We start from the raw sequence: 25299 nt of genomic DNA, 5'->3' as shown, positions 1-25299 counted from the left end.
CTCCGACTGTTATGGAACTACATGTCCAAGCATGCCCAGACTGTACTTTTTTTTTTAAGAGCGAGCAGTGGTAGAGAACCTGTGGCTCTCCGGCTGTCATAGAACTACAAGTCCCAGCATGCTCAGACTACCGTCCTTTAAGATCAGTAGTAGGCAATAGGTGGCATGCCAACTGTTTCAGCGCTACTGGTTGGTAGGGTAGACTGGGACTTATAGTACCTCTGCTCTTGAAGAAGACAGAAGTGATGGGAAAGACAGGTGTACAAGCCAATCCCGCTGGCTCTGATCTACCTCACATTACAAACCCCACTGAGTCTCCAGAACTAGACAGAAGCCCCCCCAGTGGTGGAGTAAGATCTAGTAACCCTTACAAGCCAGGGATCAGCAGTCAGTCACTCACCGGAGCTGTACACAGCGAGCAGGAACAGGGAGAGGTGTGCTCTCTGCATGATAAATCCCAAGAGAGCTCCGAGTACAGCAGAGGATCCTCTCAGGAACTGTGAAAGTGGACTTTTACCCCTGATTAGCAGAACTCATAGCTCTGCATTGTAAGGAGCCCCGGACAATGCTCTACTGTGTAACCAGCTGGCTATTCAACGCAAGGTCTGACATATAGGAAACCAAAAATAGTAGTAATAATAATAATAAAAAAATCAATAAGTATTTTTATTCTATGCTAAAAAAAAATCTGGACAATCTGGAATGAACAGAAGACAGGTCTCCTCCATACAATTTCATATTCACATGTTGGTCTGTTAATTTAGAGGTACAGTAGAATGAAGGCCATGCCACAATGTATACTAGTAGCCTATCCTCCCGGAATGTCCAGGACACTCCCGAATTATGGTGAGTTCCACAGTACTCCCCGGATAGCAAACTAGTCTCCTGGTCCCGCCCACTAGGGAAGCAATGACGTGAGTCATGGAAAATCGCACCATTTGCTGCATTGAACATCGGGGGTGGAGCCTTGGTGACACAATTCAGGACACCACGCCTCCCGTACCTCCCACCCGGAACAATTCTGGGGTCTCTCAGCAAGGAGCACTGAAAAGTATGCTCCCCAGTATCCTGATTTAGGCAGAACAGTTCTGATTATGGGGCACTGTCCATTTGGGAATGCTGGGACAGGGGTCCTGCTTCTCTGCACATGTGCATGCAGCAATAGAAGTCACCACCTCATAAGGCAGCCATTGTGCTGCAACCACACCTCTCTTGTTGTGGCATGACCAGGTCCTCTTTTCAGGTAATGCCCTGATTCACAAAACTTGAATTTTGGGAGGTATGTGAAAAGTGCAGCAACTAGCATTAAGTAATGTCACCTCTACTATAGCCCCATGTCTTACTGCCCCGATTGTTACTCTTCCTCTACTAGCACAAAATGTCAGCGGATGCTCTGTGGCCCGAGCTGGATTACAAGCCCACGGGGCCCTAGACAACTCCTCTCCTTGTCAAAATCCCTTCCCAAAGCTATACTGCTGCATCAGCCATTATGGGACGCATTTAACTCTTGCAGTTTAGATGCAACTTGTGTAAAACTACGCCTGAGCCTCTTAGTTCTTACCTAGTCAGAAAATGTGATTTAGAAACATTTTGAAACCCTGGCCTTCTCTAGAGGGGATGGGGGGTCTGGCTAAGCATGGGTGCACAGCCATGTCCGATTGTGCAATTGATGCAATTTAAAGGATAATGCGCCGCAATGTGTGTGTGTGTGTGGGGGGGAGGGTTACAAAAGTCCCTATATCAGAATGTATATAAAGGCCCCTTGGAGAGCGGGTTCCTAGGATACTGATCCAATCTGCCTCCTCCTTTGCCGTTTTGGACCTCTCATCGTCTCACATTCACGTTTTATTACTTCTGTACGGCAATAAATAATAGGGATGTTACGTCCGTACGCTGCTGTGTGAGCAACTCTGTGGGTAGTTACTGGTTCCTGTTTTTGATACTTCTGGAATTCTGACTTATAATTTCCTTTTTCTGATCCCTACGTAGTATCTTGCTTCATTTATATGACAGGAGGTTTTCTTACAGTTTGGCCACGTACTTGTGATCTCTGGACATGGTTGCATCATACTGTACCTTCTAAGGTCCTTTCCTTCACGTAGCTTCCCTGCTGTTGGCCATTTTTCTTATTCAGGTTCCCTGATCTGTGCGATCTGACCTCCTGGCATGTTTCCCAGCCAGTGTAATACATGTATAGGGTGCAGACTAATGTCAATGTGGTTGTTGTGTTCTTCACGAGTGACCAGTTCTCAGACTGGGCTGTGCGGTACAGGGACTGTTACTTACATGGTGGATGAAGGTGTGAAATTGCTCTTGGCTGCTTCTTTAAATACATATAACATGATCTAAGTACACGTAGCAGGTCACTATGGGCATGATGCCACGTGAGACGTATGCCAGGCTGCATAGTGTATCTCCAATATGCTGTCACTTTATTATTCTTAAGTTAGCACAATACAATCTTGTATCACTTGGAGACCTATCAGTCACTTATTCCTCTCCAGTATTGGGCATCAGATACCTTAATGTAGGGGTTCCCCAAACTCAGTCCTCAAGACACCTGAACAGACCAGGTTTTCTGGATATCCATGCTTGAGCAAAGATGCTTAAATCAAACTGACTGAGGCAGTAATGAAGGCACCTGTGCTCAAGCATGAATATACTTGAAACCTGGGCTGTTTGGATACCTTAAAGGAGGTTGGGAACCTCTGCCCTAACGTTACACGATTCATAATTTTATTCTGTACAGTACTTGTCTTTGGCACCATAAGCGATGGCATCGTGTAACACAGGCGAGGCACTGCCATCGCTACCGGTGGAAAATAGTGGTATGAGTGCGCTCTGACACTTGTACGGTGGCAGGAAAAGCTTACGCAAACTTCTGACTCACTCATAAAGAGATATATACTATCGGAGAACAACAAATGTGTGTCTGCGTGTTCCGAAAGCCCTCATGTGCATCATTCACCAAAATATCCAACGAGAAAGACTGGTGCGGACGTGTTTTTTTGGGAAAAACATAATAAAGCCGCCCGATTCTGTAACTTACGCCAGAAGACGGTGTAAGAAAGTGCCCTATAGTGCCCGTACCGGACTGTGATGTGCTGGAAGCCTTACCCTACAGCCGTGTCCTGCCCATGTTCTAGTGCGCCGCCTGAATGTGTTTATCGTGGGAACTGTAACCGGCAGCCATGGCGTTTATAGGAATCCATCCCTACAAATACCGTGAGATATCTTACACCACGCAGCAAGCCTCCCAAAAGGTGAGCTATTGATAAATATCTAATAAAAATGAGGTTGCTTTAAATTCAGACATTTTGTGGTAAGATTTTATTTTTTTCTAATTTCATTTAACCCCTGCCCTACCAGATTACTTACTTGACGTGCTCTACCAAAGGAGACAGGATGATTGGTGCCTTAGAAATCTTCTATTGTTCTGCACAGTTCACAGAACAGTGAAAAAAATGAGTCAGCTCACGACTTACTCAGACTATTCGTGGTAACGCAAGACGCTGACACATTCTGCAAGTGAAATAAGTACCTGGGGGTGGCCACCTATATTTATATTACACACAATTATGCCTGGGTAATGCACATTTACCCATGGTGGCATCTAGGCGGCCATGACAAACATTCATGCAGCCTCTGTAGAGACCATCCAGCTGTGCTCCAGTCAGAGAAAGTCGCTAGGAAAATACCGCAGGATTAAGGGTCACTAAGCCCGGGGCCTGCATGCACTCCAGTGTTGATTATGAAACCCGTCGGCTGATCCCTGTCAGCATTACTCCAGCTGTATAATAAGCAGGCAGGTGCACCCTGACCGGCAGGGGCTGTAAATTGCAACACATCTGGTGCTGGGAGAGTCAGTTGTTCCCAGGCCACTGTGCGCATCACACCTGACCTTAGCACCACAGACCACAGCCTGCAATTAGCTCCCAGCTATTAAGTCATAAAACCACGTTCCAGGTATTTATGATGCTGCTGTACCAAAACCGTATCAATCCCACCCCTTCTGAGGCATGAATAACGGTTACAGTTATGGTGGAGCAGATTACCATCGGCCCTTCCGCAGTGGTGCAGCAGCGTGCTGGGAGATGTATTACAGTATATATATATATGTGGAGGAGATCTCTGCCTATGTCAAGGCTGCGAGTCACTGCCTGCAACGTCTCTAGTTACATACATTCACCTAAGAGTTTCCACGTTCGACCTGGCGATGATTCAGGGGTGCACGCAAGACGGTTTTGAGGAAGGTTCCAGTGATTTTTTTTGCATCTGTGCCAGTCATAAGCAACTACAGGTGGTTCAGCATCCCACGCACGCATCTCAGTCACTTCTCCACTTGTGGCTTAATGGGTGCAACTGCAAGGTTCTCCCTAATGCCTTTTTCACAGACGCACCACACAGCATGTTTCTCACACCAGCCCGCTAACATCACGCACCCAAGGCCTGCCCGGCATTCACAATGCTCATAATGTATGCTGGCACCAGCCAGCAGAGGGCACCGTGAGCAACAGAAAGGCATTGAGCATCTCCCGTCAAAAGATGGATCACAGCTGAGGCCTCGCCTCCAACCCCGGCCTACCCTGCATAGGACGCAAGCACTCCAGACACAGACTCCCCCATCTCCTACTTGAAGCCCACCGTAATATATGTCAGGTGGAGGGAGGGAGGGGGTGCACAAGGTGCTGCTGCTTATATCCTGCTTCCGTAAGCCCCCAGCCTACAAGAATTTTTGGGAAGAACAATGAACTGGATGATCACATGTGGGTTAAGGGTTCTATGAGTGTACGCAGGTCTCTTCCATCAATTACCGGGCTGTTACAAATGTGCGCTAATAGTGATGCTGCTTTCACAGGCGCATGGCTGCATAGATGAGGCGGACTCTGAATGTGTGTGACTGGCATGTATCAGCACCATATCTGTGACTGTCTACAGTATATTAGCCACTTTTACACAATGCTTTGTGTACGGGGGAAGGGGGTAAACTGTACACCCTAATTCCAAACATAATGAAAGATGCTACTATGCCGAGACTTGCAATTCCACACAGAGAGAAGACAATTTGCAGATGCACACCCTGGGCACCAAGCACTGCTAATAACAATACTAACCGTAAACTATGCTATTTAACAGAGCAAAAATTAGGTGCTTGGCATACTTTCCTGCCAAATATATATGGGCCCACCCACCACATCTAGGGGGGGGGGGGGGTCTTCAGTATGCCGACTGTCGGGATCCCGGCGCACAGTATACAGGCGCCGGAATCCCAACAGCCGGCATACCGACACTTTTTCTCCCTCGTTGAGGTGCACGACCCCCCTGGAGGGAGAATAAAATAGTAGCGCGCCACCGTGCCCGCAGCGTGGCGAGCCCGCAAGGGGCTCATTTGCGCTCGCCACGCGGTCGGTATGCCGGCGGTCGGCCTCCCGTCGCCGGGAGCCCAGCCGCCGGCATACCATACTACACCCCTAGGGGGTGTACAATGGCTGACCAGCATACAGACGCCGGGATCCCGAAAGGGGGGGTGGGAAGAGTGCAGCAAGCCCCTTGCGAGCTCGGTTCTATTCCCACTCTGTGGGTGTCGTGGACACCCACGAGTGGAAATAGTCCCTGTTGGTCGGCAATCAGGATAGTGAGGGGGCGGGATGTTAGTGGAGGTCATGTGACCGTCTGTCACATGAATACCACCCAATCTAGGTGACCTCACATTAGCAGTGTTTGGTGTCTAGGATGTACATCTGCAATTTTGCATCCTACAATGCTTTGGGTAGTAGTCCTAGTTTTCTCACAAACACCTCAAAACAAGTTTATTTCCGTGATACTCACGCCTATGCTGGGCGCAGGACAACTGGATTAGCATAGGATGGATATGAATAGATATATATATTTTTTTTATTTTTGTTGTTGTGTCTTTTTCATTCCTATATATTCATTTAAAACATACATTTTGTGTGGGTTCAATCAGACATATGTTGAGCGCTGGCATCCTTTCATGTGAACAGAGCAAACCTTTACCTCCGGATTCGGGCTCAATGGGGTAGATTGAGACCTCCGACCAGGCTGGCAGATGCCATCACATATGCATACAGAGCTGTCAGCAAGGTTATCTGTGCTTACAGAGCATTTATAAAAGATAAATGTGAGCGATCATCTGCAGACAAGACATCGCTATGCAGCGCCCACTGCCCCATCAAGTGAGAGCTATACCTGTGTGACCAGAACCACCAACGATGCAGAAATTTTATATAGAAATGTATGTTACATCCTCAGAAGAGGGTGAGGAACATTAACCCGGAGGCTTTTACATGAATTCAGCAGCACAAATAGTTTATATAATTTTGCTTACCCCGCCACCACTGATTATAATGACTTCAGGTACTTAGTTTATGGAGAACGTAATAGCGATAGTTTATTTTACATTTCCAGCATCGGCAAATTATCTCTTACAAATGTCGGCAGCAGGAATTCTGTGCAGGGAGCAAATAGCTTCCATTGGGAGAAAGACAAGCGCTACATCCGATGGTGGAGTAAAGGTTTAATGTGCACCTGTTACACGCAGACGGTAAAGGCAGCCATTGTGGTGTCCCTGCTTAACTGCTAGTCTGCATATGTATATATTAAAACAAAAACATAGCTGTCGGCGTGTGTCGGCGATCCGTGCGCTATAATACAATTATTTTCCAACCTTCCCACGGACTGCTGAAATCTCCTCTCAGCTCAGAACACTGCCCCCTTGTGGTCAGAAGACAGACGCCTAGCTCAGGTGTCTCAGCATAGGCTATGGCACTGGTTGCCTAACAGACAGTTCAGCGACGTATCTAGTATCCTTCGTCCGACCAAGTCACTTCACAGTCAGGATATTTAGCTTTTATTAGCTCCATAGACACAGCGTGTCTGGCCCGACCGAAACCCTACAAAAGGTACAAAATAAAAGTTTTCAGCACAAGACTATTAAGCTCTCTTCAACAGTCCTGGGAACAAGGATGTATTAACATTTATAAACCATATACCATTTATCCACAGTCTGTATCCCCTACCCATCTGTTTATGTATATTGGTGTGTTATTTTGGGGAAAAACCTCAAAGAGGAACAGAGACAGAAAATAAAACTATTTACTAAGTAAACCATTTATGCGTTGCTCACTGAATGCTGTCATATTTCTGTAAAAGTCCACCCCCATCTGTCATGATATTCAACCAACAGTAACAAAGTAGCTTACTGTAAGCAAAAGAGACTGCGGGTTAATAAATATTTCAAACTAAAAGTGTATCTCCAATTAAATACAAGTCTTCTCCCTGCCCTGTAATCTTTGCACTAACCGTGACCCATCCTAGTGTTCATCCTAGCACCCTGCACCTGTCACAACTCTTTCCTGCCTTGGGTGTTGCTCTCTGCTCTGGTGCTTCTAGCACACTCTGGTCTGTGTCTCAGTGCTGAGACTGCCCTTGGCACACAAAAGTTTTATATAACAGCACAAAACACACCACCACAGAGTTGTGGAAAGGTGGGCAGAGGAGAACCCTGGAAAATTATGCCCTCCCCCCCCCCCGCCAATTTACAAGGTAGATAGGTTGGGATGGTGCCTTATAAATAATAATGATGATGATGATGGGGCACAGTACACTCTATAAGAATAACTTCAGACACTAAGAGAAAGGAAGAATATTCATTGTTTAATGCGAGTTGCACTTTAGGGCACGCATGCTCTGACAAGACGTGATCACGGGAATGCTAAGCCACATGTGATATCACCATTGTCAATATCTCTCTGCACAGGAAGAATCAAATACTGAATCATATTCATTAGACCCCTGCAGTGAGTTATTGTTCACACAGTCAGCAGTCCACAGAAGAGACTGATGTGACAGGATAGTAATTACAATAGTAACCATTTACATACCTTTATATATAGAGTATGTACAAGGATCACTAGAATCTATAATGTTGGTGTGATCAAAATACTGACGTATGGCACACGAGTAAAGGCCCCCAAACATCAGCAATCGATTGGGCCATTTGCAGATTGTACATAAATCTGCACTGTACGGGGTTCACAGATCGCGGATTCAGACCAAAAAAATCGATTGGGGTTGTTAAATCAGGTTACCCAACATGTTGGATTTCACAGATGAATTGGGGCTGTAGAGTGCTAGTGTATGGTAACAATAGGCAGATCTGCAGACCGTTTCTAGTAAACTGATTAGTCTCTCAAGATTGGCAGATCTGTATTTGCTAAAATAGGTCTGCAAATCACTGAAACATATCTGTAATGTATGGGCGCGGATTGGTGGAATCTTTAAATCTGGGGAAATCTCAGAAACTGCAAATTATTTTTTTGAGATTGCTGATGTATGGGGGCTTCAGGGTGTTACCACGGATTTAACCCCAGGAGTAATGTTAATTAACACAGACATGGAACAAGTGACCTCAATAGAGGACCTGTGTTATAGATATCTTGTGTAAATAGACACCTCCTGCGGGTTTCTGTGATAAACTGCTGCGTCTTAAGACTCAGCATCAGATCATTTGCGTAACGTGGGTCATCCAAATAAGCCTTAGGTAACTCAGGGCGGCTGGTGAAATCACGCTGCCAGAGACAGTAAAGCTGCATTCAAGGATGCAGGCACTGGCTTCAGCATGCCACAAAACGGGCCAATGTGCCCCCAGTTTCTGCAGTGCTGCCTGTCGCTGCCCCCAAATTCTGGCCACATGTCAGGGGGCACTGCCATTGACATCACAGCCTGGTACCTGCACGAGAAGATTGGGAAACATCACAGATGTGTGGTACCAGGCCCACTGCTACACAGCCTCAATAAATGACATCAAATATCCAGCATCTGATTATCAGAACTTAAAATGGGGGTGTCACCTGCACCAGAAGTGTGCAACCCATGGCACAGGCCCTCCAATGGGGTCCCAGAATCCATCGTTAGGGTCAGACATGCAATAAAGTGTATAAGTAGCGCCTACAGAAGGGAACTGCTGCAATAGCCTGTACAGTGCTAGGAGTGGTGGAGAGGGGACATTCTGAAAACCTGTAACCCCATGCCTATAAACACGGCAGGAAGGTATTACCAGAGAGTAGCCGTAAATGTGGATTTTCTTGTTGGAGTGGCTGATGCGGCCTCCCCCCAGGCATTCGCAGTCATAAACCCCGTCCTTCTCAATCTCTGCAGCCACTTTGTCATAGATGTCGGCTGCAATGGAACACAGAAATCAAGCATAATCTTTTTTTTTTCTAGCTAGGATCTATTTAAATCTGCCTTCCCCACTGCCAGCAGTCCCTCCATAATGTATGTGTTCTCTTATTCTATGCAAACGGGAATGAGGAGGCAGATTCAGCACTCATTATAGTAGCCCATAAAGTAACATATTCCAGCGATAGTTTTGTGGCAAGGAATGAAAAGACAGCTACATACGTCCCTCTCTGTTGTTAAACAGTGCGCACTTACAGCTGCATCCAATCAGAGAGCTCTATATTGGACCAGGTTCAGTTTGGCTGCAGGAAGTCATTATTTAATAACAAAAGTTACAAAACACTTATAGACACAATATTTTACGCTCAGACATTTATAATAAGAATTTACTTATCGATAATTCTATTTCTCATAGTCCGTAGTGGATGCTGGGAACTCCGTAAGGACCATGGGGAATAGCGGCTCCGCAGGAGACTGGGCACAAATAGAAAGCTTTAGTACTACCTGGTGTGCACTGGCTCCTCCCCCTATGACCCTCCTCCAAGCCTCAGTTAGGATACTGTGCCCGGACGAGCGTACACAATAAGGAAGGATTTTGAATCCCGGGTAAGACTCATACCAGCCACACCAATCACACCGTATAACTTGTGATCTGAACCCAGTTTACAGTATGATAAAACAGAGGAGCCTCTAGAAAAGATGGCTCACTACAACAATAACCCGATTTAGTGAACAATAACTATGTACAAGTATTGCAGACAATCCGCACTTGGGATGGGCGCCCAGCATCCACTACGGACTATGAGAAATAGAATTATCGGTAAGTAAATTCTTATTTTCTCTGACGTCCTAGTGGATGCTGGGAACTCCATAAGGACCATGGGGATTATACCAAAGCTCCCAAACGGGCGGGAGAGTGCGGATGACTCTGCAGCACCGAATGAGAGAACTCCAGGTCCTCCTCAGCCAGGGTATCAAATTTGTAGAATTTAGCAAACGTGTTTGCCCCTGACCAAGTAGCTGCTCGGCAAAGTTGTAAAGCCGAGACCCCTCGGGCAGCCGCCCAAGATGAGCCCACCTTCCTTGTGGAATGGGCTTTTACAGATTTTGGCTGTGGCAGGCCTGCCACAGAATGTGCAAGCTGAATTGTACTACAAATCCAACGAGCAATAGTCTGCTTAGAAGCAGGAGCACCCAGCTTGTTGGGTGCATACAGGATAAACAGCGAGTCAGATTTTCTGACTCCAGCCGTCCTGGAAACGTATATTTTCAGGGCCCTGACTACGTCCAGCAACTTGGAGTCCTCCAAGTCCCTAGTAGCCGCAGGTACCACAATAGGCTGATTCAGGTGAAACGCTGAAACCACCTTAGGGAGAAACTGAGGACGAGTCCTCAATTCTGCCCTATCCGTATGAAAAATTAGGTAAGGGCTTTTATAGGATAAAGCCGCAAATTCTGACACGCGCCTGGCTGAAGCCAGGGCCAATAGCATTACCACTTTCCATGTGAGATATTTTAAGTCCACAGTGGTGAGTGGTTCAAACCAATGTGATTTTAGGAACCCCAAAACCACATTGAGATCCCAAGGTGCCACTGGAGGCACAAAAGGAGGCTGTATATGCAGCACCCCTTTGACAAACGTCTGAACTTCAGGAACTGAAGCCAGTTCTTTTTGGAAGAAGATCGACAGGGCCGAAATTTGAACCTTAATGGACCCTAATTTTAGGCCCATAGACAGTCCTGTTTGCAGGAAATGCAGGAAACGACCCAGTTGAAATTCCTCTGTAGGGGCCTTCCTGGCCTCGCACCACGCAACATATTTACGCCAAATACGGTGATAATGCTGCACGGTTACATCCTTCCTGGCTTTGATCAGGGTAGGAATGACTTCATCCGGAATGCCTTTCCTTCAGGATCCGGCGTTCAACCGCCATGCCGTCAAACGCAGCCGCGGTAAGTCTTGGAACAGACAGGGTCCCTGCTGGAGCAGGTCCCTTCGTAGAGGTAGAGGCCACGGGTCCTCCGTGAGCATCTCTTAAAGTTCCGGGTACCAAGTCCTTCTTGGCCAATCCGGAGCCACGAGTATAGTCCTTACTCCTCTCCTTCTTATGATTCTCAGTACCTTGGGTATGAGAGGCAGAGGAGGGAACACATACACTGACTGGTACACCCACGGTGTTACCAGCGCGTCCACAGCTATTGCCTGAGGGTCCCGTGACCTGGCGCAATACCTGTCTAGTTTTTTGTTGAGGCGGGACGCCATCATGTCCACCTTTGGTTTTTCCCAACGGTTCACAATCCTGTGGAAGACTTCTGGGTGAAGTCCCCACTCTCCCGGGTGGAGGTCGTGCCTGCTGAGGAAGTCTGCTTCCCAGTTGTCCACTCCCGGAATGAACACTGCTGACAGTGCTATCACATGATTTTCCGCCCAGCGAAGAATCCTTGCAACTTCTGCCATTGCCCTCCTGCTTCTTGTGCCGCCTGTCTGTTTACGTGGGCGACTGCCGTGATGTTGTCTGACTGAATCAGCACCGGCTGACCTTGAAGCAGAGGTCGTGCTAGGCTTAGAGCATTGTAGATGGCCCTTAGCTCCAGGATATTTATGTGAAGTGATGTCTCCAGGCTTGACCACAAGCCCTGGAAATTTCTTCCTTGTGTGACTGCTCCCCAGCCTCTCAGGCTGGCATCCGTGGTCACCAGGACCCAGTCCTGAATGCCGAATCTGCGGCCCTCTAGAAGATGAGCACTCTGCAACCACCACAGAAGAGACACCCTTGTCCTTGGGGACAGGGTTATCCGTTGATGCATCTGAAGATGCGATCCAGACCATTTGTCCAGCAGATCCCACTGGAACGTTCTTGCGTGGAATCTGCCGAATGGAATCGCTTCGTAGGAAGCTACCATCTTTCCCAAGACTCTTGTGCATTGATGCACTGAGACTTGCCCTGGTTTCAGGAGGTTTCTGACTAGTTCGGATAACTCCCTGGCTTTCTCCTCCGGAAGGAACACCTTTTTCTGGACTGTGTCCAGAATCATCCCTAGGAACAGAAGACGTGTTGTCGGAAGCAGCTGCGATTTTGGGATATTTAGAATCCAGCCGTGCTGCCGTAGCACTACTTGAGATAGGGCTACTCCGACTACTAACTGTTCTCTGGATCTTGCTCTTATCAGGAGATCGTCCAAGTAAGGGATAATTAAAACGCCTTTTCTTCGAAGAAGAATCATCATTTCGGCCATTACCTTGGTAAAGACCCGAGGTGCCGTGGATAATCCAAACGGCAGCGTCTGAAACTGATAGTGACAGTTTTGTACCACAAACCTGAGGTACCCTTGATGAGAAGGGTAAATGGGGACATGGAGGTAGGCATCTTTGATGTCCAGAGACACCATATAGTCCCCCTCTTCCAGGTTCGCGATCACTGCCCTGAGTGACTCCATCTTGAATTTGAACCTCTGTATGTAAGTGTTCAAAGACTTCAGATTTAAAATTGGTCTCACCGAGCCGTCCGGCTTCGGTACCACAAACAGCGTGGAATAATACCCCTTCCCTTGTTGCAGGAGGGGTACCTTGATTATCACCTGCTGGGAATACAGCTTGTGAACTGCCTCCAATACTGCCTCCCGGTCGGAGGGAGACGTTGGTAAAGCAGACTTCAGGAACCGGCGAGGGGGAGACGTCTCGAACTCCAATTTGTACCCCTGAGATACTACTTGCAGGATCCAGGGGTCCACTTGCGAGTGAGCCCACTGCGCGCTGAAATTCTTGAGACGGGCCCCCACAGTGCCTGAGTCCGCTTGTAAGGCCCCAGCGTCATGCTGAGGACTTGGCAGAAGCGGGGGAGGGCTTTTGTTCCTGGGAAGTGGCTGTCTGTTGCAGTCTTTTTCCCCTTCCTCTGCCCCGGGGCAGAAAAGAGGAACCTTTTGCCCGCTTGCCCTTATGGGGACGAAAGGACTGAGCCGGATAAGACGGCGTCTTTTTATGTTGAGAGGCTACCTGGGGTAAAAATGTGGATTTCCCAGCAGTTGCCGTGGCCACCAGGTCCGATAGACCGACCCCAAATAACTCCTCCCCTTTATAAGGCAATATTTCCATATGCCGTTTAGAGTCCGCATCACCTGACCACTGTCGCGTCCATAATCCTCTTCTGGCAGAAATGGACAGCGCACTCACTCTTGAAGCCAGAGTGGAAATATCCCTCTGTGCATCTCGTATATATAGAAATGCATCTTTTAAATGCTCTATAGTCAACAATATATTGTCCCTGTCCAGGGTATCAATATTTTCAGTCAGGGAATCCAACCAAGCCACTCCAGCACTGCACATCCAGGCTGAGGCGATTGCCGGTCGCAGTATAACACCAGTATGTGTGTAAATACTTTTAAGGATATTCTCCAGTTTTCTGTCACCTGGTTCCTTGAGGGCGGCCGTATCAGGAGACGGTAACGCCACTTGTTTTGATAAGCGTGTGAGCACTTTATCCACTCTAGGGGGTGTTTCCCAACGCGCCCTAACCTCTGGCGGGAAAGGGTATAATGCCAATAACTTTTTTATCGGGGGAAACCCACGCTTCATCACACACCTCATTTAATTCGTCTGATTCAGGAAAAACTACAGGTAGTTTTTTCACACCCCACATAATACCCTTTTTAGTGGTACTTGCAGTATCAGAAATGTTTAACACCTCTCTCATTGCCGTGATCATGTAACGTGTGGCCCTACTGGAAGTCACGTTTGTCTCCTCACCGTCGACACTGGAGTCAGTATCCGTGTCGACATCAGTATCCACCACCTGAGGTAACGGCCTTTTTAGAGCCCCTGATGGTTTCTGAGACGCCTGGACAGGGACTAGCTGATTAGTCGGCTGTCTCATGTCATCAACTGTCTTTTGTAAGGAGCTGACACTGTCACGTAAATCCTTCCATAAAGCCATCCACTCAGGTGTCGACTCCTTAGGGGGTGACATCTCTATTATAGGCAATTGCCCCGCCTCCACATCATTTTCCTCCTCATACATGTCGACACAAACGTACCGACACACAGCACACGCACAGGGAATGCTCTGATAGAGGACAGGACCCCACTAGCCCTTTGGGGAGACAGAGGGAGAGTATGCCAGCACACACCAGAGCGCTATATATAGATAATAAGAATTTACTTACCGATAATTCTATTTCTCATAGTCCGTAGTGGATGCTGGGGACTCCGTCAGGACCATGGGGAATAGCGGGCTCCGCAGGAGACAGGGCACATCTAAAAAAGCTTTTAGGTCACATGGTGCGTACTGGCTCCTCCCCCTATGACCCTCCTCCAAGCCTCAGTTAGGTACTGTGCCCGGACGAGCGTACACAATAAGGAAGGATCTTGAATCCCGGGTAAGACTCATACCAGCCACACCAATCACACCGTACAACTTGTGATCTGAACCCAGTTAACAGTATGATAACAAAACGAAGTAGCCTCTGAAAAGATGGCTCACAACAACAGTAATAACCCGATTTTGTAACAATAACTATGTACAAGCATTGCAGACAATCCGCACTTGGGATGGGCGCCCAGCATCCACTACGGACTATGAGAAATAGAATTATCGGTAAGTAAATTCTTATTTTCTCTAACGTCCTAGTGGATGCTGGGGACTCCGTCAGGACCATGGGGATTATACCAAAGCTCCCAAACGGGCGGGAGAGTGCGGATGACTCTGCAGCACCGAATGAGAAAACTCCAGGTCCTCTGCAGCCAGAGTATCAAATTTGTAAAATTTTACAAACGTGTTCTCCCCTGACCACGTAGCTGCTCGGCAAAGTTGTAATGCCGAGACCCCTCGGGCAGCCGCCCAAGATGAGCCCACCTTCCTTGTGGAGTGGGCCTTTACAGATTTAGGCTGTGGCACGCCTGCCACAGAATGTGCAAGTTGGATTGTGCTACAGATCCAACGTGCAATCGTCTGTTTAGACGCAGGAGCACCCATCTTGTTGGGTGCATACAATGTAAACAACGAGTCAGTTTTTCTGACTCCAGCTGTCCTTGAAATATATATTTTTAATGCTCTGACAACGTCCAGTAACTTGGAGTCCTCCAAGTCGCTAGTAGCCGCAGGCACCACAATAGGCTGGTTTAAGTGAAATGCCGAAACCACCTTAGGGAGAAATTGAGGACGTGTCCTCAATTCTGCCCTGTCCGAATGGAATATCAGATATGGGCTCTTGTATGACAAAGCTGCCAACTCTGAAACTCTCCTGGCAGAAGCCAGGGCCAACAGCATGGTTACCTTCCATGTAAGGTATTTTAATTCTACCGATTTTAACGGCTCAAACCAATGAGATTTGAGAAAATTTAGAACCACGTTCAAATCCCACGGTGCCACTGGAGGCACTATTGGGGGTTGTATATGTAGTACACCTTTGACAAAAGTTTGTACTTCAGGCACTGACGCCAATTCCTTCTGGAAGAAAATTGATAAGGCCGAAATTTGAACTTTAATGGACCCCAATTTTAGGCCCATAGACAATCCTGCTTGCAGGAAATGTAAGAATCGACCCAATTGAAATTCTTCCGTTGGAGCCTTCTTGGCCTCACACCACGCAACATATTTTCGCCAAATGCGGTGATAATGTTGTACAGTCACTTCCTTTCTAGCCTTAATCAAGGTAGGAATAACTTCCTCTGGAATGCCCTTTTCTTTTAGAATCCGGCGTTCAACCGCCATGCCGTCAAACGCAGACGCGGTAAGTCTTGGAACATACAAGGTCCCTGCTGAAGCAGATCCCTTCTTAGAGGTAGAGGCCACGGATCCTCCGTGAGCATCTCTTGAAGTTCCGGATACCAAGTTCTCCTTGGCCAGTCCGGAGCCACCAGTATCGTTCTTACTCCTCTTTTCCGTATAATTCTCAGTACCTTTGGTATGAGAGGCAGAGGAGGGAACACATACACTGACTGGTACACCCACGGTGTTACCAGAGCGTCCACAGCTATTGCCTGAGGGTCTCTTGACCTGGCGCAATACCTGTCCAATTTTTTGTTGAGGCGAGACGCCATCATGTCTACCTTTGGTTTTTCCCAACGGTTCACAATCATGTGGAAAACTTCTGGATGAAGTCCCCACTCTCCCGGGTGAAGGTCGTGTCTGCTGAGGAAATCTGCTTCCCAGTTGTCCACTCCCGGGATGAACACTGCTGACAGTGCTATGACATGATTCTCCGCCCAGCGCAGAATCCTTGCAGCTTCTGCCATTGCACTCCTGCTTCTCGTGCCGCCTTGTCGGTTTACGTGGGCGACTGCCGTGATGTTGTCGGACTGGATCAACACCGGCTGACCCTGAAGCAGCGGTTTTGCCAGACTTAGAGCATTGTAGATCGCTCTTAGCTCCAGTATATTTATGTGAAGAGACGTCTCCAGGTTTGACCACACGCCCTGGAAGTTTCTTCCCTTTGTGACTGCTCCCCAACCTCGTAGGCTGGCATCCGTAGTCACCAGGACCCAGTCCTGTATGCCGAATCTGCGGCCCACTAACAGATGGGCAGTCTGCAGCCACCACAGGAGAGACAACCTTGTTCTCGGTGACAGTGTTATCCGCTGATGCATGTGCAGATGCGATCCGGACCATTTGTCCAGCAGATCCCACTGAAATGTCCGTGCATGGAATCTGCCGAATGGAATCGCTTCGTACGAAGCCACCATCTTTCCCAGGACTCTTGTGCATTGATGTACTGACACCGTTCCTGGTTTTAGGAGGTTCCTGACAAGTTCGGATAACTCCCTTGCTTTCTCTTCCGGGAGAAATACCTTTTTCTGAACCGTGTCCAGAATCATACCCAGGAACAGCAGATGCGTTGTCGGGGTCAATTGAGATTTTGGAAGATTTAGAATCCACCCGTGTTGCTGAAGCACTACTTGTGTTAGCGTCACACCGACTTCCAGCTGTTCTCTGGACTTTGCCCTTATCAGGAGATCGTCCAAGTAAGGGATAATTAATACGCCTTTTCTTCGTAGAAGAACCATCATTTCGGTCATTACCTTGGTAAAGACCCGAGGGGCCGTGGACAAACCAAACGGCAGCGTTTGAAACTGATAATGACAGTCTTGTATCACGAACCTGAGATACCCTTGGTGTGAGGGGTAAATCGGGACATGTAGATAAGCATCTTTTATGTCCAAGGACACCATGAAGTCTCCTTCTTCCAGATTCGCTATCACTGCCCTGAGTGACTCCATCTTGAACTTGAATTTCTGTATGTACAGGTTCAAGGATTTCAGATTTAGAATAGGCCTTACCGAACCGTCCGGTTTCGGTACCACAAATAGAGTGGAATAATACCCCTTTCCCTGTTGTAGGAGGGGTACCTTGACTATCACCTGCTGAGAATACAGCTTGTGAATGGCTTCCAAAACCGACGTCCTTTCTGAGGGAGACGTTGGTAAAGCCGACTTTAGGAACCGGCGAGGGGGAAACCTTTCGAACTCCAGCATGTAACCCTGAGATATTATCTGCAGGACCCACGGGTCCACTTGTGAGTGAGCCCATTGATTGCTGAAAATCTTGAGTCGACCCCCCACCGTTCCTGGGTCCGCTTGTAAAGCCCCAGCGTCATGCTGATGGCTTTGTAGAAGCCGGGGCGGGCTTCTGTTCCAGGGCAGGGGCTGCGTGCTGCCCTTTCTTACCCTTTCCTCTGCCTCTCGGCAGATAAGACTGTCCTTTTGGTCGCTTTTTATAGGAGCGAAAGGACTGCGGCTGAAAAGACGGTGTCTTTTTCTGTTGTGAAGGGGTCTGAGGTAAAAAGGTGGATTTGCCGGCAGTTGCCGTGGTCACCAGGTCCGAAAGACCGACCCCAAACAATTCCTCTCCTTTATATGGCAATACTTCCATATGCCTCTTGGAATCCGCATCACCTGACCACTGTCGCGTCCATAAACTTCTTCTGGCAGATATGGACATCGCGCTTACTCTTGATGCTAGAGTACAAACATCCCTCTGAGCATCTCGCATATAAAGAAAAGCATCCTTTAATTGCTCTAGAGTCAATAAAATACTGTCCCTATCCAGGGTCTCAATATTTTCAGTCAGAGAATCCAACCACACTACCCCAGCACTGCACATCCAGGCTGAGGCTATTGCCGGTCGCAGTATAACACCAGTATGTGTGTATATACTCTTCAGTGTAGTTTCCAGCCTCCTATCTGCTGGATCCTTGAGGGCGGCCGTATCAGGAGACGGCAACGCCACTTGCTTTGATAAACGTGTGAGCGCCTTATCCACCTTAGGGGGTGTTTCCCAGCGCGCCCTAACCTCTGGTGGGAAAGGGTATAATGCCAACAACTTCTTTGAAATTAGCAATTTTCTATCGGGGGTAACCCACGCTTCATCACACACATCATTCAATTCCTCTGATTCTGGGAAAAATACAGGTAGTTTTTTCACCCCCCACATAATACCCCTTTTTGAGGTACCAGCAGTATCAGAGATCTGTAACGCCTCCTTCATTGCCGTGATCATATAACGTGTGGCCCTATTGGAAAATACGTTTGTTTCTTCACCGTCGACACTAGATTCATCTGTGTCGGTACCCGTGTCGACTGACTGAGGTAAAGGACGTTTTACAGCCCCTGACGGTGTCTGAGACGCCTGAACCGGTACTAACTGGTTTGCCGGGCGTCTTATTTCGTCAACTGAATTTTGCAGTGTGCTGACATTATCACGTAATTCCATAACTAAAGCCATCCATTCCGGTGTCGACTCCCTAGGGGGTGACATTACCATCATCGGCAATTGCTCTGCCTCCACACCAACATCGTCCTCATACATGTCGACACACACGTACCGACACACAGCAGCCACACAGGGAATGCTCTAATCGAAGACAGGACCCCTTAGCCCTTTGGGGAGACAGAGGGAGAGTTTGCCAGCACACACCAAAAGCGCTATAAATGTATAAAAACAACCCTAGAAGGTGTTGTTTACTATATATGCGCTCTTAATATATAAATATCGCCAATTTATGCCCCCCTTCTCTTTGTTACCCTGTTTCTGTAGTGCAGTGCAGGGGAGAGTCCTGGGAGCCTTCCTCACCAGCGGAGCTGAGCAGGAAAATGGCGCTGAGTGCTGAGGAGAATAAGCTCCGCCCCTTTTTCGGCGGGATTTTTCTCCCGGTTTTTAAGAAAATGGCCTGGGTCAAAATACATACATATAGCCTTAATGGGTATATGTGATGTATTTCTTTTGCCACTAAAGGTAATTATATTGCTGCCCAGGGCGCCCCCAGCAGCGCCCTGCACCCTCCGTGACTGAGTCAGTGAGCCGTGTGACAACAATGGCGCACAGCTGCAGTGCTGTGCGCTACCTTCATGAAGACTGTGGAGTCTTCTGCCGCCTGTTTTCCGGACCTCCGTTCTGCCGTCTCTTCAGCGTCTGTAAGGGGGATCGGCGGCGCGGCTCCGGGACGAACCCCAGGCTGACCTGTGTTCCGACTCCCTCTGGAGCTAAGTGTCCAGTAGCCTAAGACTCCAATCCATCCTGCACGCAGGTGAGTTGGAAATCTCTCCCCTAAGTCCCTCGATGCAGTGATCCTGTTGCCAGCAGGAATCACTGAGATTGAAACCTAAAAAAAAAACTTTTCTAAACAGCTCTTTAAGAGAGCCACCTAGATTGCACCCTCTCGGACGGGCACAAAAACCTAACTGAGGCTTGGAGGAGGGTCATAGGGGGAGGAGCCAGTACGCACCATGTGACCTAAAAGCTTTTTTAGATGTGCCCTGTCTCCTGCGGAGCCCGCTATTCCCCATGGTCCTGACGGAGTCCCCAGCATCCACTAGGACGTTAGAGAAATAGGGATAACCTTATATAAGTGTTTCTCCCTTATAGCTGCTGTATTGTTAATAACCCGCCAATTAGTGCCCCCCTCTCTTTTTTACCCTGTTTCTGTAGTGCAGGACTGCAGGGGAGAGTCAGGGAGACGTCCTTCCAGCGGAGCTGTGAGGGAAAATGGCGCCTGTGTGCTGAGGAGATAGGCTCCGCCCCCTTCTCGGCGGCCTTTCTCCCGCTTTTTGTGAAAATCTGGCAGGGGTTAAAATTCATCCATATAGCCCAGGAGCTATATGTGATGTATTTTTAGCCAGCCAAGGTGTTTCTATTGCTGCTCAGGGCGCCCCCCCCCCCCCCCCTAGCGCCCTGCACCCTCAGTGACCGGAGTGTGAAGTGTGCTGAGAAGCAATGGCGCACAGCTGCAGTGCTGTGCGCTACCTTGTAGAAGACAGGATGTCTTCTGCCGCCGATTTGCCGGACTCTTCTTGCTTCTGGCTCTGTAAGGGGGCCGGCGGCGCGGCTCTGGGATCGAGCTCCACGGCTGGGCCTGTGAGCGGTCCCTCTGGAGCTAATGGTGTCCAGTAGCCAAGAAGCCCAATCCACTCTGCACGCAGGTGAGTTCGCTTCTTCTCCCCTTAGTCCCTCGATGCAGTGAGCCTGTTGCCAGCAGGTCTCACTGAAAATAAAAAACCTAAACTAAAACTTTCACTAAGAAGCTCAGGAGAGCCCCTAGTGTGCACCCTTCTCGTTCGGGCACAAAAATCTAACTGAGGCTTGGAGGAGGGTCATAGGGGGAGGAGCCAGTGCACACCAGGTAGTACTAAAGCTTTCTATTTGTGCCCAGTCTCCTGCGGAGCCGCTATTCCCCATGGTCCTTACGGAGTTCCCAGCATCCACTAGGACGTCAGAGAAAAAGAGCCATAACCTCCAGAAGAAGTATAGACTGGATGGGCAGGTAGGTTATTGTCTGCTACTAAGGAGTACCCTCATTAAATAAAATAGTATGCAGTAACCTCAATTAACATATTCACCTACAGAACCACTAATTAGATATAACACCCACACTCAGCCCTGGGAGTAACCTCGCTGGATATCATACTCAGCATTGGGAGTAACCTCGCTGGATATCACACTCAGCCCTGGGAGTAACCTCGCTGGATATCACACTCAGCCCTGGGAGTAACCTCGCTGGATATCACACTCAGCCCTGGGAGTAACCTCGCTGGATATCACACTCAGCCCTGGGAGTAACCTCGCTGGATATCACACTCAGCCCTGGGAGTAACCTCGCTGGATATCACACTCAGCCCCGGGAGTAACCTCGCTGGATATCACACTCAGCCCCGGGAGTAACCTCGCTGGATATCACACTCAGCCCCGGGAGTAACCTCGCTGGATATCACGCTCAGCCCCGGGAGTAACCTCGCTGGATATCACGCTCAGCCCTGGGAGTAACCTCGCTGGATATCACACTCAGCCCTGGGAGTAACCTCGCTGGATATCACGCTCAGCCCCGGGAGTAACCTCGCTGGATATCACACTCAGCCCTGGGAGTAACCTCGCTGGATATCACGCTCAGCCCCGGGAGTAACCTCGCTGGATATCACGCTCAGCCCCGGGAGTAACCTCGCTGGATATCACACTCGGCCCCGGGAGTAACCTCGCTGGATATCACACTCGGCCCCGGGAGTAACCTCGCTGGATATCACACTCAGCCCCGGGAGTAACCTCGCTGGATATCACACTCAGCCCTGGGAGTAACCTCGCTGGATATCACACTCAGCCCCGGGAGTAACCTCGCTGGATATCACACTCAGCCCTGGGAGTAACCTCGCTGGATATCACACTCAGCCCCGGGAGTAACCTCGCTGGATATCACACTCAGCCCCGGGAGTAACCTCGCTGGATATCACACTCAGCCCTGGGAGTAACCTCGCTGGATATCACACTTATCCCTGGGAGTAACCTCGCTGGATATCACACTCAGCCCCGGGAGTAACCTCGCTGGATATCACACTCAGCCCCGGGAGTAACCTCGCTGGATATCACACTCAGCCCCGGGAGTAACCTCGCTGGATATCACACTCAGCCCTGGGAGTAACCTCGCTGGATATCACACTTATCCCTGGGAGTAACCTCGCTGGATATCACACTCAGCCCCGGGAGTAACCTCGCTGGATATCACGCTCAGCCCCGGGAGTAACCTCGCTGGATATCACACTCAGCCCTGGGAGTAACCTCGCTGGATATCACACTCAGCCCCGGGAGTAACCTCGCTGGATATCACACTCAGCCCCGGGAGTAACCTCGCTGGATATCCTACTCAGCCCCGGGAGTAACCTCGCTGGATATCACACTCAGCCCCGGGAGTAACCTCGCTGGATATCACACTCAGCCCTGGGAGTAACCTCGCTGGATATCACGCTCAGCCCCGGGAGTAACCTCGCTGGATATCACACTCAGCCCCGGGAGTAACCTCGATAGAAATTATACTCAGGCCTGAGAGTAATCTTGCTGGATTTGATGCTCCTGGCTGGGATTAACCTTGCTGGATATTATACACAGTACTAGGAGGAGTTGGATATGAAATACCGTCTGTCGGGATGCAGACAGTCACATGACCGACTGCGGCATCCCGACAATGAGGATCCTGACACCGGATAGGGGCAAGTATTTTACTCCTCCTCTGTCAATTACCTTAACCCTCGGGAGGTGGCAGCTGCGGCTAACCATACCCCTAGTGCCTAACTCTAACCCCCCCCCCCCCAAGTGCCTAACCCTAACCCCCCACCAGTGCCAACCCCCCCCCCCACCCCAAGTGCCTAACCCTAAACTCCCCCCCACTGCCTAACCCAGCACTGGGAGTACCCTCACTCTATATACTGCCTGCCCCCATCACTGGAAGTACCCTCATTGTATATACTGCCCGCCCTCAGCTCTGAGAGTACCCTCACTGTATATACTGCCCGCCCCCAGCGGTGGGAGTACCCTCACTGTATATACTGCCCGCCCCCATCACTGGGAGTACCCTCACTATATATACTGCCCGCACCCAGTGCTAGGCGTACCCTCACTGTATATACTGCCCGCCCCCATCACTGGAAGTACCCTCATTGTATATACTGCCCGCCCTCAGCTCTGAGAGTACCCTCGCTGTATATACTGCCCACCCCCAGCGGTGGGAGTACCCTCACTGTATATACTGCCCGCCCCCATCACTGGGAGTACCCTCACTGTATATTCTGCCCGCCCACAGCGCTAGGAGTACCGACACTGTATATACTGCCCTCCCCCAGCATTGGGAGTACCGACACTGTATATACCAGCCCCAGCACTGGGAGTACACTCACTGTATATACTGGCTGCCTCCAGCACTGGGAGTACACTCACTGTATATACTGCCCCTCGCACTGTGAGTACCCTCACTGTATATACCACCCCAAGCACTGGAAGAACCGGCACTGTATATGCCGCCCCCAGCACTGGGAGTACCCTCACTGTATATACTGCCCCCAGCACTGGGAGTACCAACACTGTATATACTGCCCCCAGCACTGGGAGAACCCTCACTGTATATACTGCCCCGCCCCCAGCACTGGGAGTACCCTCACTGTATATACCGCCCCGCCCCCAGCACTGGGAGAACCCTCACTGTATATACCGCCCCGCCCCCAGCACTGGGAGTACCCTCACTGTATATACCGCCCCGCCCCCAGCACTGGGAGTATCCTCACTGTATATACCGCCCCACCCCCAGCACTGGGAGTATCCTCACTGTATATACCGCCCCGCCCCCAGCACTGGGAGTACCCTCACTGTATATACTGCCCCGCCCCCAGCACTGGGAGTACCCTCACTGGACATGAAGTAACCTCCTCAGTCAGTCACACTGTGTGTATGAAGGGGCGGGTACAATGGATGAGTTACAGTAAGCATGGCGGCTGTCCCCTCACCGTGGTACTCAGCCCAGCCGTATCCCCTCACAACGTCCTTGTACTCCTCCGAGCCCTCCTTTATATGGACCCGGATCAGCACGTACTTGAAGACGCCGCTCGGGTCTATATCCACCGCGGGGATCCGCTCCAGCCCCTTCTCCGCCATCCCGCCGTGTCGCTGACTGACTGACAGCTCAGGCAACCAATACGCGATCACCCCGCCCATTCCCGCCGACTGGCCAATGAGATCGCAAAATTACTCGCTAATGAAAATAACGTCTGGCACGGCGCACGTCATTTTACGTATAGAGGCTCTATGTCAGCCATAGTACTCCCGGGCATTCCGTGTTTACCGTGATGTCATACAGAGAATATCAGAATCTATGAACTAGGTAGCTCATCGCGCCCTAGGGGCGCTCTTCACTCGCCCCCTTAACCCTTGCACGCCCTTCGTCTGTGCAATATTTAGATTATATGGAGTATTACCTCCAATCATAATATTGTGAGTGGTTAAATATTGGACGAACAAAGGGGGTGCAACATACTTGCCTACCTGACCCTCTCCATGAGGGAGAAAATGCTCTGTTCCTGGACTTTCCTGGTAATGTATGATTGCCATCACCTGTGGTGAACGCCTTTCTTATCAATTACCTAGCTCACCACAGGTGATGGCAATCATACATTACCAGGAAAGTCCAGGAACAGAGCATTTTCTCCCTCATGGAGAGGGTCAGGTAGGCAAGTATGGGGTGCGATGGTTAAGGGGCTGTAGCCCCTTGTGACGGCGTGAGCAGCGCACGTAGGGGACGATGAATAGTAGGTGCGGTGGTTGGGGGAGTGGCGCGTGCGCGGGGGGGGGGGGTCCGGGAGGTGCCGTGTGGGGGAGGCGCGGTTGCAGGGGTGCTGCGGGTGGCGCTTGCGGTGGAGCAGCGGATGGGGGAGGACGAGTGCCGTGGGTGGGGGAGGGACGGTTGCAGGGGTGGCACGGGTGGGTGAGGGGGTCCTGAGGTGGTGTGGGGGTGCCACGGATGGGAGGTATGGTGTGCAGTGTATGTATGGTGTGTAGTCATGCAGTGTATGTATAGTAATGCAGTGTGTGATGTATGTATGTGTATGTATGCAATGTGTGCAGGGTATATCTCCTATATAATAGCCCAGATCTGTGACTTTGTGACTCATTTGCTAATGCTGGGCAGAGTCACAACACTGGGCGGAGTTAGTCAAATGAGTCACAGATCCGGCCAAATCTATAGGAGACTAGGAGCAGAAGCAGATAGTATGGGCATGGCACAGGCAGGGGTGCATACCTCCCAGCTTTCTTCAGGAAGAAGGAGGGACACACACGTGTCGAAAGGGGGCGTGGTCAA

At 49.6% G+C, this 25299-nt stretch overlaps 1 protein-coding gene across 1 annotated transcript; it reads right to left on the bottom strand.

Moving 5' to 3' along the window:
* Nucleotides 1-6523: 6523 nt before the first annotated feature.
* Nucleotides 6524-24148, bottom strand: PHPT1 (phosphohistidine phosphatase 1). The gene is made up of 3 exons (XM_063936243.1): nt 23951-24148; nt 9080-9201; nt 6524-6914 (listed from the first exon to the last, which is right to left on the bottom strand). The coding sequence occupies exons 1-3, from the start codon at nt 24096-24098 to the stop codon at nt 6822-6824; spliced, it is 363 nt and encodes a 120-aa protein (XP_063792313.1). The 5' UTR covers nt 24099-24148; the 3' UTR covers nt 6524-6821.
* Nucleotides 24149-25299: the final 1151 nt, after the last annotated feature.

The sequence above is a fragment of the Pseudophryne corroboree genome, chromosome 8, assembly GCF_028390025.1.
Source record: "Pseudophryne corroboree isolate aPseCor3 chromosome 8, aPseCor3.hap2, whole genome shotgun sequence".
In the NCBI taxonomy this organism is placed as follows: domain Eukaryota; kingdom Metazoa; phylum Chordata; class Amphibia; order Anura; family Myobatrachidae; genus Pseudophryne; species Pseudophryne corroboree.
This window is presented reverse-complemented; position numbering and strand designations above follow the sequence as displayed.